This window comes from Tachypleus tridentatus, chromosome 5, assembly GCF_004210375.1.
Source record: "Tachypleus tridentatus isolate NWPU-2018 chromosome 5, ASM421037v1, whole genome shotgun sequence".
Taxonomy (NCBI): Eukaryota; Metazoa; Arthropoda; class Merostomata; order Xiphosura; family Limulidae; genus Tachypleus; species Tachypleus tridentatus.
This window is the reverse complement of record NC_134829.1, coordinates 38,926,241-38,942,738: the sequence shown is the minus strand read 5'-3', so window position 1 is coordinate 38,942,738 and position 16,498 is coordinate 38,926,241. Positions and strand designations below refer to the sequence as shown.

Sequence of the window (16,498 nt, the reverse complement as noted above, 5' to 3'; positions counted from 1 at the left end):
AATATAATATAATATACTCTTATTCGAATCCTTCAGTGTGTAGGTTTAAGCGTATTTAGTTGTTTCAACGGTCGGTTTGTCCTGAATTTCGAGCATATCTACTCGAGGATTATCAGCTCTAGCCGTCTCTAATTTAAAAGTGTCAGACTAGAATAATGTTTGTTTGTTTTAAATTTCGCGCAAAACTATACGACGGTTATCTGTGTTAGCCATCCCTAATTTTGCAATGTAATACTAGAGGGAAGGAAGCTAATCATCATCACCCACCGCCAACTCTTCGGTTACTTATTTGCCAACGAATAATGGGATTGACTGTCACATTATAATACTCCTATATCTGAAAGGACGAGCAAGTTTGCTGTGCCTGGTCATGTCTATGAAGAATTAAATTAATCGCTTACAAAATTTTATGTTACATTCAGAAACTCGTAATCCGAAGGTCGAGGGTTTCAATCCACGCCACACCAAACACGCTCGCCCTTTCAGCTGTGGGGGCGTTATATTGTGACGGTCAATCCCACTGTTTGTTGGTAAAATAGTAGCCCAACAGTTGACGGTGGGTGATGATAACTAGCTGCCTTGTCTCTAGTCTCCCGTCACACCAAACACGCTTGCCTTTTCAGCCATAGGAGTGCTATAATGTTCGGTCAATCCCACTATTCTTTGGTAAAAGAGTTGCCCAAGAGTTGACGGTGGGTGGTGATGACTAGCTGCCTTCCCTCTAGTCTTACACTGCTAAATCAGGAACGGCTAGCACAGATAGCCCTCAAGTAGTTCTGCACGAAATTTAAAAACAAACAAATAATCACTTCTTCATTTACAATTAAGTTTGCCTTCAACCGGTAGCCCAGCAGAAAGTCTGAAAATTTATAATGTTAAAAATTGGATTATATTACCCGCTGTGAGCGCACCACAAATAAAACATTTGTGTAACTACGCGCTTATCAAAAATCAAACAAAGTAACAGCGTTTATTCCGTTGACATTAACTGACTTGTATTGATTTTTTATTGTCGTTTATTGTAGTCAAATAATAAATTTATGGACTTGTGGTATCTTCTCTTCCTTTATGAATACACTTAATACGTGTTTTACTTGTTCGAAGGAAGAAATTTCCATTTCTTGTGTTGCTGAATAACAATGTACACTTAAATAAAATTCGCATGTTTACTTAATATCTTACTCTATTATATATATATATATATATATACTTGCTTTTTCGTTGTAAGGCACAAAGCTACATAATTGAATTTTCGTGCTTGGTCCACCGTAGGCGTCGAAGTCCGATTTTCAGTGTTAGATGCCTATTAACTAGCCACAGAGCCACCATAGGGCAAATATATATAAATATTTATACAAAATAACGATCAATGCTATGCTCTATTACGATTTAACTTTAAAATATCACGGGTATTATATAATCTTGAACGTAGTATAAATATTTTACCGAGGCCCGGCATGGCGAGGTGGGTTAAGGCGTTCGACTCGTAATCCGAGGGTTGCGGATTTGAATCTCGGTGGCACCAAACATGCTCGCCCTATCAGCCGTGGGGGTGTTATATAGTGATGGTCAATCCCACTATTCGTTGGTAAAAGAGTAGCCCAAGAGTTGGCGGTGGGTGGTGATGACCAGCTGCCTTCCCTCTAGTCTTACACTGCTCAATTCGGGGCAGCCAGCGCAGATAGCTCTCGAGCAGCTTTGTGCGAAATTAAAACAAACAAACAAACAAATATTTTACTGATTAATCGTAAGTTAATATAAATGTGTAATTTGGAAGTTCTGAGAGAAACATGGGTTCCGATAACAGTTAATATCTCAGGTAAATTTAGTCATATGAAAATTGTGATGTCCTGAATCGTTCTTTTCAAATGAACTATGATATTGTAGAGATTTATATATGTCACAACTTCAAAACTGAGAAAGAATAAAAACGAAACAAAAGTGTAACACTGTCTTTACTTATAGCGATGGGAAGGGACATATATATCAAGTGTAACACTGTCTTTACTTATAGGGATGGGAAGGGACACATATATCAAGTGTACCACTGTCTTTACTTATAGCGACGGGAAGGGACATATATATCAAGTGTACCACTGTCTTTACTTATAGCGACGGGAAGGGACATATATATCAAGTGTACCACTGTCTTTACTTATAGCGATGGGAAGGGACACATATATCAAGTGTAACACTGTCTTTACTTATAACGATGGGAAGGGACATATATATCAAGTGTAACACTGTCTTTACTTATAGCGATGGGAAGGGACATATATATCAAGTGTACCACTGTCTTTACTTATAGCGATGGGAAGGGACATATATATCAAGTGTAACACTGTCTTTACTTATAGCGATGGGAAGGGACATATATATCAAGTGTACCACTGTCTTTACTTATAGCGATGGGAAGAGACATATATATCAAGTGTACCACTGTCTTTACTTATAGCGATGGGAAGAGACATATATATCAAGTGTACCACTGTCTTTACTTATAGCGATGGGAAGGGACATATATATCAAGTGTACCACTGTCTTTACTTATAGCGACGGGAAGGGACACATATATCAAGTGTACCACTGTCTTTACTTATAGCGATGGGAAGGGACATATATATCAAGTGTAACACTGTCTTTACGTATAGCGATGGGAAGGGACATATATATCGAAGAAAGTAATAAAAGTGTTAGCAATAACTTGTTACAAAAACACGTTTAGGATTATATATTATTTTTATATAGAAATAACACGACCATTTCTTAACATTTAAAAGACCCAGCAGTCCAAAGATTTAAACTTCATGTGTGCACGTGCATGTTTAAATTATGTAGAACTTTCTGAAGGGAAGTATACCGAACGACAAAATGTAACATACAACAAAAACGTAAGGAACACAAAACAAGTAAACATTTGTCTTCCATTATAAAGCGTAAACCGAATAATTAAAGCATGTGTTAGTCACTATATAAGAAAAACTAACATGATAAAGAAATAATCCAATAGTCTATAAAGTAATTTTAAATTTAGTGTAGATTTAAAGTTAATACATTTATGGAGAGTGCGGAAACTTTAGTCCTAGGAAACTTCAGTTCCATGAAAAAGGAATTTTAGAGAGAGAGAGAAAATACATTTTCTTTGGTTGCACGTGTGTGTCGTTAGCTAAAACAAATAAGTGGACGTGTTATATTGGTTGTGGTATTTCAAACATCGGACGTAACTTACCACTCTTTGTTCCTTAAAGCCGTCTTCATTGCGTGAACAGACACCAGGATAACGAGACCAACGGTAGCTAGACCTCTCAGTCGCCTGCAACATGTGGGAACCCAGATCAATTTCATGACTTATTCCTAGTAATCGTTAAGTATGGGATTGTTTACAATGGAGGTCCTACTTGTATGATTCTTTTGTTTCTCTTCTATTCTACTGTTCTAATGCACTTCCGCCATTACAGCGTTACACACAAATGGTGTGTTTTTTTTTATCTCTTGCGCCTTCTATTCAGAATGCGTATGTGTTTGGATAAACTTACAAAAAGATTTAACATTTCTTTTTTTTATATATTTTTTTCTTAACGATTTCCTATAGATGAACGTTATTCAAAACCACTGGCGAACATTATATAATCTAACTTCTTCCCTTGTGATTTTACCTTTTATAACGTACTTAGACAAGAAAACAGCGTTAGAACGGAACATTGTAGAGTATTATTCTATTTTCGTACCATATGATCTAAGCCTTCTTTTCTTAAATGTAGTATTAACAGTAAGCGCTTTTTTAGTTATTAAGCTTTAGGAACACTCCAATGCATTGAGTATAAGTAACAACATTTAGTAGCGCCGATATAAAAACATCACGGTTGTATTACATAAAATATAACAATGCTTGTTTCTTGTCACCACCAGTTTAAAGCTTTCGCTCTTCCAAGTTAGTTATGTTAAGGCGTAGTTAATAGGACATATTTTTTTGTGTGTAAGTATAACTGTGTACTGTGTTTTGAGGCTATACGGGCAAAAGACACGTCAGACATTTGAGCCTCAAAAAAGACTATAAGGAGCAATCGAAAGTTTGCATAAAAGAAAATAAAAGAACAGAAATATATCGAATTCTTTAGGAGTTACTTCCCATACTTATTAATATTTTCCTTAAAAGCAATTAGTACAATATTCTGCCGACGTTTTACAATACACTTCACAACAAAATGAACCAATACTTCATTCAGTGATATTAATTTAGCTCCGTTTGTGGCTCTTCTTGTTCTGCGTGTGCTCAGCAATTCGAATATTATTGGAACAGGTTTATAACTGTCTAGATTACATTTGCCTCTGCTTAAAAACTAACTTATCTACTGTGTTATTTTTGAGATATTTTAATAACTAGGGTTAACATCAAGGGTATTTTGTACTTTAAATAAAACTAGGTCTTACCTGAGGTACTTTTCGCCCAACTACTTTTTATTGAGCCGAAACGTAACCTAGCATATATGTGAATTTCACTGAGAACAATTATTACGTAGGCTTCTTCTACAGTTATAAATGTTCTTGAACAGACTTGCAGGAAATAAGTTATAACAATTGCTTTGGGTAATATTTCTGAATCTGATAACTTGATGTCCTCAGTATAATAGCTTCCAATGAATAGTAAACAGGTTAATTCTAGATTTATACGATTTAATTTTAATGGCTGTTTACACAGAAACATATCTTGGTGAAGTTGATACTATATTTTGAAACAAGCCTTAACTGGTTATTTCTAGTTTCGTAATTGTTATTTTTCTTAATTTTGTGGAGCCGGTACTATATTTAAAACTAGGCTTAATTGGTTATTTACAGGACTAAGTGTTACTTTTAGACTAAGCTATAATGGTCTATTTGATATTCTAGACCTACACTGAGGTCGCAACAGATACATCGAAGCCTGTTGTCGACAAGTGTAAACTGCATGCGCCCCTTCTTAAAAGCAAAAATTAAGCATGCAGTACGCCACGTTAATCACTAAAGAATACTGTCTAGGCGATCAAACGAATATAGATACCCTTGAGAGAAACCAGCGTAATAGCCCTTTGATGAGAAAACTGTATATCAATGGAGAAACTGGTAACGCGGCTCTCCTGATGATGTAATGCAACTTTATTTGTTGTGTGCATAAATAATATATGAATAAAATAAATAAATATTATCTTTTCGGATTTATAATAAAAAAAAAACAGAAGTGTATCCTTACTTATCTTGCCATAAATGACTCCAACCAATGGCAATGAGCAGACAGAAACCCATACTCGGAAGGTAGAGCACGCGCTCGGCAACAACGAATCCAACATGGTACAAAAGATTGGAAGCTGGCAGAAAAGGGACTACAGCCATAGACAGAGCCTAGGGGAAAGTTTAGATTTTTTCGTTCATAGCACGGCAAATAATCTTCGACGGCAATGAATCTCCTTAAAATTAAAATCGATTGAAATGAAGTATTTTATGCAGAGAGTGACTCTTAAAAAAACAATAAAACGCTACTCATACTTAGCAATAACGTTTAAGTGAAATGTCTATCAGAGAGCATTATAATTATAGCAACTAATCTAATCAACGTTTAGCTTTTGCATACAGCTTCAGTATCAGTAAAGGATTTTCTGAAACCAGTACGTTCTTTTGTTCCGGACATTTTACTTCGTCGTTAAATTTTTGTTTAAAAAAGACATTTTCTAATTACGCATGTTTGACTCTTTAACTTATTTATACAGCTAAACTTACCATTATAACAGTGACTCTCTGATTTTGTTCTGTAAACCAAGAAAACCACAATAAAATAATTACGATGACACAAAAACATAAAGTAGAAATATTCCTCAGGTCCCTAAATGACGTCAATAAGGAAATAGTACCCATGGTCCAATCACAACAAAGATCACAAGGAAAAAGTAGAAGCCAGGCATTTACCGACCACAAATAACTGAATGTGAGGTGTCGTGTAGGAAAACGAGTAACAGAAGCTGGATTGTCAAACCTATAATGGAAACAACATTTTTTATTTTTTTTTAATATATAGGATAAAGAAGTTAAAATCTGTGCACAGAGACACAATTAACAATAAATTAAAGATCAGTTGCTACAGCCCATACTTACAGTAGAATCAGCTCTAATGATGGTTACAAATATGATAAATGAATTTAAACCATTACCCCTAAAGTTATATTTCATGATTGCTTTGATTATATATATTTATGATCACTTATAAAAGTATAATCATATTGAATTGTATCGTTTTGTAGTGTGTTAAATGATCGCCTTTACAACTTAATTTAAAAACATACATTTGGAACAAACGCTCTTCATACAGCCTTGTATCTACTCAGATTACTAACAGAACTAATCCTACCAAGTATGCTAATAGGTGGAATACCATTCAGCATGCTTAACAAAAGGAACAATTCAACATACTAACAGAAGAAACACCATTTGGTATGCTTAACAAAAGAAACAATTCAACATACTAACAGAAGAAACACCATTTGGTATGCTTAACAAAAGGAACAATTCAACATACTAACAGAAGAAACACCATTTGGTATGCTTAACAAAAGAAACAGTTCAGCATACTATCAGAAGAAACGACCCACTTTGCTAACAATAGAAACGACTGTTAGAGGAGACCACACATAATTTTATCAGAAATTTTATCAGTTTGTTTCTTTCGAATATTCAAGCCTACACAAGGATTATCTGTATTAGCCATCCGTTATTTTAAACTGATAAACCAAAAGGAAGATATCTAGTCAACAATGCCCATGACTCCTGAGCTGCTCTTACATAACCAAACACTGGACTTGTCCGTCATTATGGCCTCAATGTTCCTAGTTTGATTTTTTTTGGACACGAGATGTGAATCATGGATCGTCGAGTTTATAATCTGCTATGTAATTACTAGACCATGCCTGTCCCTGCCAGGAGTAACATATAGTATTTTGTAACAACTCATAACATAATCACAGGTTTTAAGAAATAATTATATAAACATAATTAATATTTGAAAATAAGTAAGCAAATTACAAACGTTTATGGGTGATAAATTGTGTAAATTTTTGTCCAAGCCATCATACCGAAGCTAGGAGAAGAAAGTGTGTTCGAACATGTTTATGTTCAGTTTTTCTTCACCACGAATACAGTTGCCACAAAACTCCGCAGTAGAACCTTATTAACAGACCCATATTTTCGTTCCGAGTGGAATCAGTCTTACCAAAGAGTACCACATTATCAGAAACAAAGGACAGATTAGTTATCATAAGTGAAATCTGTGTATGTTATCAGAGGTGACATTTCAGTATGTTATCAAAAATGACAGCTTAGTATGTTATTAAAAGTCACAGATTGGTATCTTATCAAAAATGATAACTTAGAGTTTTGCTAGAAACGACTCCTCAGTATGTTATCGGAAGTGACATCTCAGTACGTCATCAAAGAATGCTGAGTTGTTAGGGAGGAGTACGTGTAATATTTAGTTCCTGTTTGTTTGCTTATGAATTTTGCACAAAGCTACACGAGGGCTATCTACGCTAACCCTTCTTAATTTAGCAGTGTAAGACTAGAGGGAAGACAATTAGTTACCACCACCCACCGCCAACTCTTGGGCTACTATTTTACCAACGAATAGTTGGACTGCCGTCACATTATAATACCCCCACCGCTGAAAAGGTGAGCATGTTTGATGTGACGGGGATTCTAACTGGGGACCATTGGATTACGAGTCGAGTACCTTAACCATCTGGCCATACCGGGCACTTAGTTCTTGAATATTTTCTTTTACTCTAGTTTATTCATATTTTTACGAAAACAAGAACAGCAGTCATTTTCGTTTATAACTCATTATACAAGACTTAGCGGAACACTGGAAGTTGAATTTCAATTAGTAATTAAATTACGAGAAATGCAATACATTTCAACTTTCAGAGAAAAAAAGCTTGATTAGAAATAATTAAATAATTATTATTGTTTTAAAATAACAATAATATGCATATTTGTAACTGATATGCAACTGTTTTTAATAATTAACTTGAAATATAGGTAACATAATACTAATATCAACATATTTAAGGAAACAAAATGTTAAATAATAGTTTCATGCTACCAGGATAAAAAAAAAATTAATTCTAGAAGAAATAATTGATATTGATAGTAAAGAACATTTAGTAACCAGTTAGAAAAACTGGTTTATTTTGTTAGTAAAAAAGACGAATTCCAATTTAGAAATATCTAGTCAAAGAGCGCTATTATTGACAAGTGATCTACTAGTCGTAAAAAGTCTTTCTCTGCTTCGTCTAGAAATTTCAGAGTTTTCTACAACCAGCCTGTTTATCCAATCAATATTCAATAGAAAATGGAAGAACTGAATAAGTTAGCCTTGAGCTACACACAATTCATCTATAATATTGTCTTTAATTAATCAAAACGTTGTTTCAGCAAATAACCAAATGTACAGTCTTGTACAACACTACAGGAAAACGAAGATAAAATTATAGAAAACAACAATTACGCATAATTATTATTGTATCTTTAGTGACAATATTTGTGAGTATTAAAACACTGATGTGCTTTAGTTTATTATTACCTAAACAAAACTAATTACAGAAGAAATGTGACAAAATTTATATACAGGCTTGTCTAACACATCAGTAAAAATATGATAACAATACCAACATTAACAATTAACCCAAAGGTTGCCGCGTTAGGGTAAAACTAAGGGTTTAAAAGTGAATAAATAGGACTTGAGGGACTCAGTAATACAAAAATGTCGTAATTTCAGAAATAACAAACTGATACACATGTATATATACGAACTTACAAAAATTCTTTGAAAGTGTTCTAACCTCGTAGCTATGTATATGCTCCCTCACCTGTTGAACTGTGGCAAATGCGATCCCATCAGCTTGAAACGTAATATAACCACTATAAGAGCTGCCAGCCCTAAACATCCAACTCTGACTAGGGATTTTCGTACCCATGGCAACGCCATTCCTCCGCCCAGCAAAATCACCTTCCACACCTGAGATCAAATCAGAATTCCTTAAGAAATATACATTGACATAAAAAATACTTTTAAAAAAGTAGAGAACTAGTTGCTTCAAAGAAACAACACTGGGTAAAGCAAAAGACAGAGAAATATACAGCGCACTACTAACCTTTATAATAGAAATAACACATTCGGAAACATACATCCATTGCTTGAGCTTTCTTTCTATCGACAAAAGGTTGGAGCCAGAAGTCTTTACAGAAGAGATAATTATGGATAGAAAAACAATAGGTAGATGTAGTTAAATTATACATATTAACCAATGTTAACACACTGTGAAAGTGATGTTGTTAACCAATGTGAACACACTAGGAATATAATGTTGCAAACAAGATAAACACGCTATGAATGCAATGAGATTAACCAGTGTAAACACTCTATGAACGTGATGTTGTTAACCAGTGTAAACAAACTATGAATGCCATTTTGTTAACCAGTGTAAACGCAATATTAATCTGATGTTGTTAGCCAGTGTGAACACACTATGAATTCCATGTAGTTAAACAGTGTAAACACACCATGAATGTGATATTAATAACCAGGGTAAATACTCTATGAATGTGATGATAACTGGGGTAAACACACTTAGAATGTGATTTTTGTTAAACAGTGTAAATACACTATGAATGTGATGTTGTTAATCAGTGTAAACACACTACAAATATGGTACTGTTAACCAGTGTGAACACACGATGAATGTGCTTTTGTTAACCAGTATAAACACACTATGAATGTGATGTTGTTAACCAATATATACACACTATTAAGGTGATATAGTTAATCAGTGTAAACACACTGAGTGTTATATCGTTAACTAGTAAAAACACTCTGTGAATGTGATGTTAACCAGCGTAAACACACTACAAATGCAATGTAGTTAACCAATGTAAATACACTACAAATGTGATGTTCTTAATCAGTACGAACACTATATGAATTTGATATTGTTAACCAGTGTAAACACACTATGAATGTGATATTGTTAACCAGTGTAAACACACTATGAATGTGATTTTGTTAACCAGTGTAAACACAATATGAATCTGAGGTTGTTAACCAGTGTAAACATAAATCATTGTAATGTTGCTATTCAGTGTAAACACACTATAAATGTGATATTGTTAACCAGTATAAACACGTTACGAATGTGAAATTGTTAACTAGTGCAAACAAATATTGAATATATTGTTGTTAACGAGTTAAATACACTTTGAACATTATTTTGCAAACTCGTGTGAATACATTATGAAAGCGATGTTCTTTACCATTGTAAATACACTTTGAGCGTGATGTTATTAACTAGAGCAAACACACTATGAATGTAATGTAGTTAACCAAAATAAATGCACTATAAATGTGATGTAATAAACTAATACAAACATACTACGAATGTAGAGCTGTTAATCAGTGTGAACACACTATGAATGTGCTTTTTAACCTGTGTAAGCACTCTATAACTGTGATATTGTTAACTAGTATAAATACACTCTGAATGTTTTGTTGTTCACCAGTGTAAACATACTAGGAATGTCATGTTCTTAACTAGTGTAAACACCCAATGAATGTAATTTTGTTAACCAATGTAAACACACTATGAATGTGATGCTGTTAACCAATACCAACAGACAACGAATGTGGTGCTTTTAACCAGTTTGCTTTTTTAACCTGTGTAAGCACACAATAATTGTGATGTTGTTAACCACTGTAGACACACATCGAATGCTATATTGTTAATCGGTGTAAACACTCTATGAAGGTGATGTTGTAACTATTGTACACTTTCTTTGAATGTGATGTTGGTAACTAGCGTAAGCACACTATGAATGCGATATTGTTAACCATTATAAACACACAATAAATGTGATGTTGTTAACTATTGTAAACACACTATGATTTTGATGTTGGTAACTAGTGTAAACACACTATGAATGTCATGTTATTAACCAGTGTAAGCATACTACGAATGTGGTATTTTGACAAGTGCAAGCACACTTTGAATGTGATGTTGTTAACAAGGTTAAACGCAGTGTGAATGCGACGTTGTTAACCAATGTAAACACGCTATGAATGTGATATTCTTAACCAGTGTAAACACATGGTAAAAGTGATGTTGTTAGCTACTTTTAACACACTATGAATGTGATATTGTTAACCAGTATAAACACATTTTGAATGTAATGGTGTTAACAAGTGTAAACACATTTTGAATGTAATGTTGTTAACAAGTGTAAACACATTTTGAATGTAATGGTGTTAACAAGTGTAAACACATTTTGAATGTAATGTTGTTAACCAGTGTAAACACATTTTGAATGTAATGGTGTTAACAAGTGTAAACACATTTTGAATGTGATATTGTTAACCAGTGTAAACACATTTTGAATGTAATGGTGTTAACAAGTGTAAACACATTTTGAATGTAATGTTGTTAACCAGTGTAAACATATTTTGAATGTAATGGTGTTAACAAGTGTAAACACATTTTGAATGTAATGTTGTTAACAAGTGTAAATACACTTTTAATGTAAAGTTCGTAAAATATATTATGCAGATTTTGCATATTTTGTACTAATTTCTGTATTCTTTTGTAAAGTGTATTACATTTGTTACAGCTTTTAACAGATTCTGTAAATTTAAATGAAACGTTTTACGTTTTTGTACCTCTTACCATAGTTTCCGTAGACTACTTTGATATATATTACATTTGTGGTTCATTTTCTGAATTTATCTAAAGTTATTTTAATAGCTCTAACCTGAGTTTCTGTAAAGTTCTGTAAGTTGTGTAATGTTTTTATTAAAGTTTTGTAAAGTTAAGTGAAATTTATTATGTTTCTGTTTATTGTAGCTCATTCAGGTAATCGAGCCCAGCATTTTCATCTGATTAGGGTGTTCTTAGGGTCGCGGGTTCGAATACCCATTACACTAAACATGATCATACTTTCATCTATGGGGACGTTTTTATGTGACGGTCAATCCCACTATTCGTTGGTAAAAGAGTAGCCTTAGAGTTGACGGTGGGTGGTGATACGTTTGTTTGTTTGTTTTTTGGAATTTCGCGCAAAGCTACTCGAGGTCAATCTGCGCTAGCCGTCTCTAATTTAGCAGTGTAAGACTAGAGGGAAGGCAGCTAGTCATCACCACCCACCGCCAACTCTTGGACTACTCTTTTTATCAACGAATAGTGGGATTAACCGTAACGTTATAACACCCCACGGCTGGGAGGGCGAGCATGTTTGGTGCGACCGTGATTCGAACCTGCGACCCTCAGATTACGAGTCGAATGCCTTAACACGCTTGGCCTTGTCTGGCCTCTGGTGATAAGTAGTTATCTTCCCTCTATACTTACACTGCAAAATTAAGAACGGCTAGCGCAGATAGCTCTCAAGTAGCTTTGCACGAAATACAACAAATAAACAAAAAATAGAATAAACAATCTTAAATATGAATTATAGAAGCACTAATAAAACCATTTTATTAACGAATTCATGAGAGTTACTATTTTGAAGGTAATTGAGCTGCATTCACGGTTGAAACGTCAAGTTATTTGATGTCATTTTAAACTTAATCGAGCACATGTAACTTTTCGAAATAACCAAAGAAATATGTTGCATTTGACAGAGAAGATGCACATTTGATTGTGTGCAAGAGGCCAAGACAAACCGATTAAGAACGAAGTAAAAATCCGAATGTATGATATGGAAAACTAGTATTGTCTCTGAGGGCTGTTGGCTGTATTATTCCACATATTATTGCTTCTTTAACACTATTATTCATGTTATTCCACGAATTATTAACTCCTGGCAAATATTGTTCGTATTATTCCACGTATCTTTGTCTCGTAAGGAATATTGTTCATAGTATCACGCAATAAATACTTATATAGAGATTATTTGGACTCATGTAAAAGAAAAAGCGACTTCTAAAGAAAAACAACCCGTCTTTGGATTAACACACAAGGGAGAAGACAGAGGCTTTTATGACCAGCATTTGTCAGCAGCTTTAAAGCAAAAAAAATCCTCTAAGACAACAGTTCATTGCCAACGCAGCTATCGTAGTTTCTTGAAACAAAAACATCAATACAAGTCTGCGATCAGAAGAAAAATGCACACGATTCTTTCAGATTACACTCTTTGAAAGAAGAGTAACCATGGAAAGCAGTACGAAAATAACTTGGCTGAGAATAGATAAAGCTTTATCATTATCTGGTATGAAGGCGAGGATATATCTACCAAAGTTTGAGTAATACTTGTGGAATTCTCGGTGAGAGACCCATTCTAGTCAAGGACAGTAGGAATTCGTTACGATTTCAGACTTCTCATGAGGAGATTAGCTTCATCTGTCACACTCTACTCTCAATACTACCAGAAGAATGTGCTGAAGCTATATTATTTCGTTTCAAGGAGATTCAACTGGTTTTACTAGCATTTCGGTATCAAAAATTATATATCTGTAATTAATACTGTAAATTCTGATGCTATAAGAACGTTATGTATGATACAAATATGTTAATAGTTTTATACTATAACTAAAATACATCCAAACAAATTAGTTGGGAATATTTTTCTTAACCTAAAAGTAGCTGTTATCAAATTAACAGATTAATATAAGTATGCATAGAAGTGTAAGAAATATTTTTAAAAAATCTAAAAGTTTTGGGATGAGTGAACCAAAATGTGAGGAAACAAGGTAGGAATGAGTGTGATCTAATAAAATTCATACTGTAAAACGTCACAAGGGGGAGTTCCCAACAGTCTGTCCATGCCTATTTCGTTTGTTTTGTCTACCCTGTATACAATAAGCTAGGTGGACTAAACTTAGAAAACTTTGTTATGCTTATTACCTCATTACTAGGAGTTTCTGTAAATCGAATTAATGTAGGCAAAACATGTTCATAAAGTGTGTTTATACGACATAAAAAGAATCATTTATCCATGTGTATCCATAACTCGTACTTTTTGTCTCATTACACTTTGTTTTTTTTATGAAGTTTCATGTGAAGGCAACAGGATATCGTACATTATCTGTGTAGGCGGATTAAGATACGAAGATAAAAAAAAAAAAATCCTAAGAGGATTCTGTCTAAAGACGTCACGGATTCGTTATCTTTTATACCATAGCAGAAGAACCATATACACACTTTTGTATGTACCCATAAGTTATATAGTGTCATAAAAATGGAAAAATGAAGTCGTATGAACCGGATATTGGGGACACAACATCCTTACGAGGTAGTACAGAGAAAGATTTATTACACCTTGTCCATTTTTCTCTTACTTTATCACTTTTTGGTGGACCAGTTCCCACACTTTAAATTATTTAAGGTTTTTTTCCCCCACTTATTCATGCACTTTCCCTATACAAAGTGATATAATATTACACATAATTCATTCGTTTGTTTAGCTATCCTGTTTGTATATCATTAGTAAGGGTGCACCTTAATACTGTAGTGTGTACAAATAATGATGTAGGTGTATGGTGTTCATTCTCTTCACTTATAATGTGTGTACACGTTATGAGTGTGCATATGTGCTGTACATGTGACGTTACAAACTGTAAAGTGTGCAATGCTTTGTGGTTGTGAGCATGCGCTGGAGACTGATAGATAAGTTTATCAGTTTAATTCACTACATAATGCTAACAGCAGCTCGTGATCTCTGTGCTATTCTACTTGTACTTGGTGAACTTACAACTATGGTAAGTCTGTCCGTTACACAGTTAGAAGTGTTCCACAGTGTCAGTCAGTCAGTGAGTGAGATTAAATTTGTGGTTTTGTCTTTTTTTTTTTTGAATCTGTTTTGCTGGTTTTCTCAAGAGGTTCTATGACTTATAATTTCGTATGCGGTTTGTTTATCACCTAAGGGGTGTCCCTCAGATACATTTTAAGATTTATTACTTTGTTTTTCAAAGGTGTATATGAATAAATAATTTGTACTGCATGCATTGTATAACCGCCCCATTCATATTGTGAGTACAATCGTACTTATTATACAGGGTGTTCGGAAGTCAGTCACTTGTATATTTATTAACAGACATGTTTCAATACAGAATGCAGGAGGTAAATACGAATGACAATTATAAACAATGTTGAAAGTGACCCCTGTTGGCATCAATACAGGCCTGGATCCTTTTTATTTTGTTTCTAAACACCGCTATCAGTTGCTGGCTTGAAATAGACTGAATAAAATATGATTACAAAACTGCACAATGACTTTTGAACACCCTGTATTTATTCCCTCATGTTTCACCTTTCAATGTGTTATTGCAAACACATTGTTGTTACGGAGCAAGAGGGTATGAAACATCAAATCTACAGGCTTAAAAACTATTTTGGTGTTTCTTTCTTTTGTTTTTTACCTTCGTGGAGAGAAACTCGTAGATACTACACACCACCAAAACGGTCAAACACTGTTCTTTACAAAGTGTTCCACACACTGCAAGTGTCACTGTTCCTGCACAACAACGCCACACTGAAAACAAAAACACATAAACAATATATATATATATATATATATGTGTGTGTGTGTCATGAATAGCAAAAATCTAAACTAAGAAAACAATGTATTAATTTAAAGTTTTTTTAAGTGTCAAAATATGAAAAATAAATATTTCTTCTTCAGATTAAGAAAACAATTAAAACAATGACATGTGAACAAAACACGAGCATTCAAAGAACATTTTGGTGAACAAAAATGCTGAACCAATTTTTGTGCACTGAAAAATAATACAATTATGTAAATTCCAATAACTAAAGGCGAACGTAAATGTTATTATGATTACCATAGTCCAACAGTAAAGGTAAAAGTAGACCACTTACATAATTAGAGCGATTAGCAGTTTGGCCTTTCCATTCACAAAGTAGATTAAAAGTTGACACTGTGAATTTTTATAATTATGTTCATATATATATATAAATATATATGATTTAAGGCCTTTTTGATTAAATATTTCAAACTTAGGAAAACACTGCCTGTTCAATTATGCATGAAGTAAATATTATACACATAAAACTGACACAAGGTTTATCACAGCAGTGACATATAAGATAAACTTTGGATAAGGCCAGCACACAGTGTGCATATTAAGCAGCAACGGAGACATACATTATACAAATCCAATATAAACATGTGGTTTTTGTGGTAAATGTCGTTGTACGAGACTAACATTTATTACTAACCTTACCATATCAGAATGATCGTAGAGTTTGTGTTAACGAGTGTATTAAATTATGACACATGTAGATAGCTCTTCTGACGTATATGCTGCTCTTTCAGTTTTACTATGACTGTTTGTTACAAAGACCGTTTTTTCTTGAAATCAAAAATTGAAAAAAACAACAACAAATTAACATCCACTCTCAAAGACGTACACATGTTTACTGTTGTAAAGTATTGAATTAAAATTCATAATTTGTAAGCTGCCTAAACAGAGTTCAAT

The 16,498-nt window shown here is 33.8% G+C and overlaps 1 protein-coding gene across 2 annotated transcripts in view; it reads right to left on the bottom strand.

The window, feature by feature from the left end:
* LOC143250970 (protein O-mannosyl-transferase Tmtc3-like) overlaps window positions 1-16,498 on the bottom strand; it is a 121,091-nt gene that overhangs the window by 32,626 nt on the left and 71,967 nt on the right. For both annotated transcript variants that reach the window (XM_076502225.1, XM_076502227.1), the window contains 5 exons: window positions 15,419-15,531; window positions 8,889-9,037; window positions 5,752-6,004; window positions 5,228-5,376; window positions 3,230-3,313 (listed from right to left, as the gene is read on the bottom strand). In XM_076502225.1, the coding sequence (XP_076358340.1) occupies window positions 3,230-3,313; window positions 5,228-5,376; window positions 5,752-6,004; window positions 8,889-9,037; window positions 15,419-15,531 (748 nt within the window). The remainder of the gene's footprint in view (window positions 1-3,229; window positions 3,314-5,227; window positions 5,377-5,751; window positions 6,005-8,888; window positions 9,038-15,418; window positions 15,532-16,498) is intronic.